This window comes from Ursus maritimus, unplaced genomic scaffold, assembly GCF_017311325.1.
Source record: "Ursus maritimus isolate PB19 unplaced genomic scaffold, ASM1731132v1 scaffold_32, whole genome shotgun sequence".
Classification (NCBI taxonomy): Eukaryota; Metazoa; Chordata; class Mammalia; order Carnivora; family Ursidae; genus Ursus; species Ursus maritimus.
In genome coordinates, this window is record NW_024425786.1 from 8,584,206 (window position 1) to 8,588,632 (window position 4,427).

The following is a 4,427-nucleotide window of genomic DNA, read 5'->3' on the forward strand; positions in this document are numbered from 1 at the left end:
CCTGGGGCTTCCCCAGCCTTGGCACTGTGGTCTCTCTGGGCCAGCAAGTGTCCACAGTGGGGCCATCCTGTGCACTGGGGGGCGTTCAGCAGCATCCCTGACCCCAGCCCCTAGAATCAGCAGCACCGCCAACCAAAAATGTCTCCGGGCATTGCCAAATGTCCCCTGGGGGCAAAGTCACCCTCTGTCCCTGTTGAGAGACACCGGGCTCTAATAATGGGGGCGAAGGGACTTGGAAGTGGGGAAGCAGAAGGAGGGCTGCTGAGCTGTGCACTCACGGTGCTGCTTTTCTTCCAGACCAGAGCCCATGGCTGGGCCCAGCGCCCACATTGTCCCTCTGCTGTTCCTCGCCCTGCTGGTGCTCCTAGAGCTGAGCCTGGCAGGCTCTCTGGGGCCTGGAACCCCTGCTCGGAACCTCCCTGAGAATCACATCGACCTCCAGGACCCAGGACTGTGGATGACTCAGGCCAGCCACCACCGCCGGCGGGGCCTGGGCAAGAAGGAGCGGGGCCCAGGCATGCCCGGCCGGGCCCAAGACGGAACTGTGGTCTCCACCAGCAGGCAGGCCTCCAGGCTGCCAGGGGCAGGGGAGCTGCTGCCTGGGCAGAGTCCTGCAGGGCTGGTCCAGGACAAGGAGCTGCTCCTGGGGCTGGCGCTGCCCTACCCTGAGAAGGAGAACCGGTCTCCTGGGTCAGAGAGGGTCAAGAAACGCAGCAGGGAGCACAAGAGACGCAGGGAGAGGTTGAAACTGCACAGAGGTAGCCGGAGGTCTGCGAGGGGGTGGGGTCCTGCCAGGGAAGGGAGGGGTGGGGGGATGGGGGAAGGTCATACCCAAATGGCCAAGGGGGCTCTATGAGCAGGAAGGGGAGGCCATGAAGGAGTGTCAATGATGTGAGGACCCTGGGAAGATATCCAGAGGCCCCAAAGAGGGCAGGCTCCCATAGGAGGGGAGGGGTCTCTCAAAAGTCAGAGTGATCTGGGAAGGGGAGGGAGCTGGGAGAGGCCTGGTGGTGGAACGTGGGTGAAGAGGGATACATAGCAGTAGAAGCTCCATCTTAGCAATGAAGATCCTCCTAAGTCAGGAAGTCCTGCCTTGTGTCTGACCTAAATCCACCTCGCTATGAGCCCTGAATTGGGATACATTAGTTCAGTGTCCTCCAAGCACATCACTTAATCAACTCTGAAGCCCAGAGCAGGGACCAAGCGCTTAGACTCTGACACTGGGTCTACCCAAGTTCGGGTTGTGATTCTGCCACCTACTGGCCTTGTGCCTGGGCAAGTCACCTTTCTGTGCCTCAGTTTCTCCCTGTGCAAAATGAGGATAATGGCCTCAATTACCCTCAGGGTCGATTCATAGATGACTTAGATGCTCAGAATGGCACCTGGCAAGCATCGGGGGCCATGAGCGTAGCTAATTCTTAACTTGCTCTCGACGTGGAATCGGATGACCCAGGGAGAGATGCGGTGTCCTTATCCCTCCTGCCTCTGCCCTGAGTGTCTGCACCACTCCCCTGCAGCCCTGCCCACCTTCTCTTCGGCTTCCCTCACATCCCCAAATCCGTGTGAGGGCCCCGCTGCCCCCTGGCCCCAGCTGCCCTGTCCCTTTGCCTGCTCAGTCCTTGAACAAACTTGCCCCAGCAGCTCCGTCCAGGCGGCTCCTCCTGTCTCACCCAGCCCCAAGCCCACCAGGCAGCCTCGTCTTCCAAGTCTCTTCAAGTGACCAGATGGCCTCCTGGGCAGACCAAGTTCCACAAACGTGGGGCAGGTGTCCCACAGCTGGAGAGTGATGGAGGCGTGGCCCCCCCTTCTGCATCAGCTGGGACTTGCTTCCCTGCCAGGCCTACTGAGTGCCCTCCCCCAGGTGGACAGAACCCAGTTGAGAGACCCCAGCTTAGACTCAGTCTCCTACCCCTGGAGGTCACGTGTCAGGTTGGGGAGGGGAAGCTGGCAACCTCGAGGCATGAACCCACCCTGGCTCAGCTCCAGGCCCCAGCTCCATCAGGCCAAGGGGTCCTCCTAAGGGAGTCGATGTGTGGGTACGTGGAGGAGGGGACAGTGAGGTCTAGAGGCCACGGAGCTGGTGGACCGGACCCCAGTTTCCTTGTCTGTAAAACGAATGGAGTGGAGTCAGGGGTCCTTAAGTCCCCTTTATACTCTCTGGGGATTGTTTCTGGAGGGCGAGGTGGTCCCCAACAGATCCAATCAATCTTAAAGTCAGATCTTGCCTGAGAAAAAGAGGGGACAAGTCCGTCCTCCCCAGCTTCTCTCAAAGTCCCTTTGTTCTTGACCACCCCTAACCCTGCACACTCTCTCCCCCTCCCACTCAACCTACTCCAATGCCCATGTGTCTTGGAAGGTGGCATCAGTGCTAAAAAGCATTGGCTTTGTGCTCAGATGGACCTGGATTTGAATCCAGGCTCTGCTGTGCGCTCACTGTGCCCTGAGGCAAGTTGCTTAACCTCTCTGGGCTTTAGTTTCCTACCCTGGAGATGAAACTGAAGGAGCACCCATCTCCTAAGAGCTCCTACGATGGTTAGACAAAATAATGCTTATAAGGCAGGACCTAGCATACAACAGGGGCCTGGCACACAGCAGGTGCTTACTAAATAGGGTGATGATTATCACCACATAGGAAGCACACGTTTGTACAGGATGGGCTCCGGCTCTTACCTTCTCAGAGGCCTCTCCCCCACTGCAATGCCTCTTAGCCTCATCATGTTACTCCCCAACTCAAACTTCACCTCTTTCTGGAAGCCTTCTGCGGTTAATCCCACTAGTTCCCATTTGTTGCGCTTGTACCCCTGGCTGTACCCACCAACCCAGACTTCAGCTTGCTGGAATGTTGCTTCAGATAAAGAATCCTTGGGCTGGCTCCCCAGCAACACCACAAGTTCATTCAAGACATTCCCTCCCTCCTCTTTCCCTGTCACCTCAGTTCCTCGTTTCCACCTCCCCAGGAAGGTGGGCAGCAGGCATGCTGGCTGAGCCGATGGCTTGTCACATGGTCCCTGCCACCTCCCTGCTTGCAGTTGGAAATGTGAGCTGTGCGGTGGGCTGGCACAGATAAAGGTAAGCAGATAAAGGCCCTGTGTTTCCCCTGCCGTGTCTCAGGCCGAGCCCTGGTCCGGGGTCCTAGCTCCCTGATGAAGAAAGCAGAACCCTCCGAAGACCAGGCACCAGATGCCACGATGGAGGAGTCCTCCACCAGCCTGGCCCCCACCATACTCTACCTAACCACCTTTGAGGCAGCCCCTGCCACAGAAGAGTCCCTGATCCTGCCTGTCACATCCCTGTGGCCCCAGGTAAGGGGCCCCAGAACAGCGTCGGAGTCTATTTAGAGAGACTGAGGCCCCGGGGGTGGGAGGGAGTTGGTCGAGGCCACCGAACCAGGTCTCCCGATGCCCGTGAAGCTCAGCTACAGCCCAGCAGGCACTCTGTCCCGAAAGGGCTGCTGCTGTCCGGGAGAATATGGTCCTAGAGGCTCACTCCAGGGACTGGCGAGGAAGCGAGCACCAGCTCAGCACGTGGGCTCTGCCTGGAAAAGAGCGGAGACCTCGGGGAAAAATTTTATATATACCCAAAAGTCCAGAGAAGAAGAAGAAGAATTTTTAAAACCATATCCTCGGGGCACCTGGGTGACTCGGTCGGTGAAGCATCTGCCTTCTGCTCAGGTCATGATCCGGGCCCTAGAATCTAGCCCTGTGTCGTTGTCGGGCTCCCTGCTCAGTGGGAAGTCTGCTTCTCCCTCTCCCTCTGCCCCTCCCCCCTGCTCCTGCTCACACACACATACTCGTGTTCTCTCTCTCTCTCAAATGAATAAATAAAAAATTAACAAGGGGTGCATCCTTCTTGGACCCCTTTCTTGGCTTTGAATTTTTTTCCAAATAATTTTATTTAAGATGATCAATAACGTATATGTATAGAAGAAACAAAACTTTTTAAGCAGTAGATAGTTCTTACTCTCTTTTGGGTCTTGTACCCCCTTGAGATTCTTTTTTTTTTTTTTTTACGATTTTATTTTTAAGTAATCTCTACACCCAGTGTGGGGCTTGAACTCACAACCCTGAGATCAAGAGTCATGTGCTCTACCGACTGAGCCAGCCAGGCGCCCCCTCTCCCCTTGAGAGTCTGATAAAAGCTAGGGACCATCTCCAAAGAATACATGGTGATCCATGCTGTCGAAGGCCCCCTGAAGCCCAGCGGTTGAGACCCCAGCCCTAGAAGATGCCTTATTGCCCATGTCCTAATTTGTGCTGGTTCCACCCCCTCCCCCCCCCCGCCCCAGACCGCTGGCTGTGAGCCCTACTGAGCTGTGGTGTCACAGTGCCACAGAGAGCCGATAACTTTTGCAGGGGAGAGAAGGGGCAGCAGGGAAGTGAGCGGCCCAGCTTCATCCAACTCCCCCCCCCCCCACCAGACAGCACAGG

The 4,427-nt window shown here is 56.7% G+C and overlaps 1 protein-coding gene across 1 annotated transcript in view; it reads left to right on the forward strand.

The window, feature by feature from the left end:
• The first annotated feature begins 307 nt into the window (after positions 1-307).
• DRAXIN (dorsal inhibitory axon guidance protein) overlaps positions 308-4,427 on the forward strand; it is an 11,069-nt gene continuing 6,949 nt past the window's right edge. Inside the window, exons 1-2 of the mRNA XM_008694723.2 lie at positions 308-758; positions 3,112-3,302. Coding sequence (XP_008692945.2) covers positions 308-758; positions 3,112-3,302 — 642 coding nt within the window. The remainder of the gene's footprint in view (positions 759-3,111; positions 3,303-4,427) is intronic.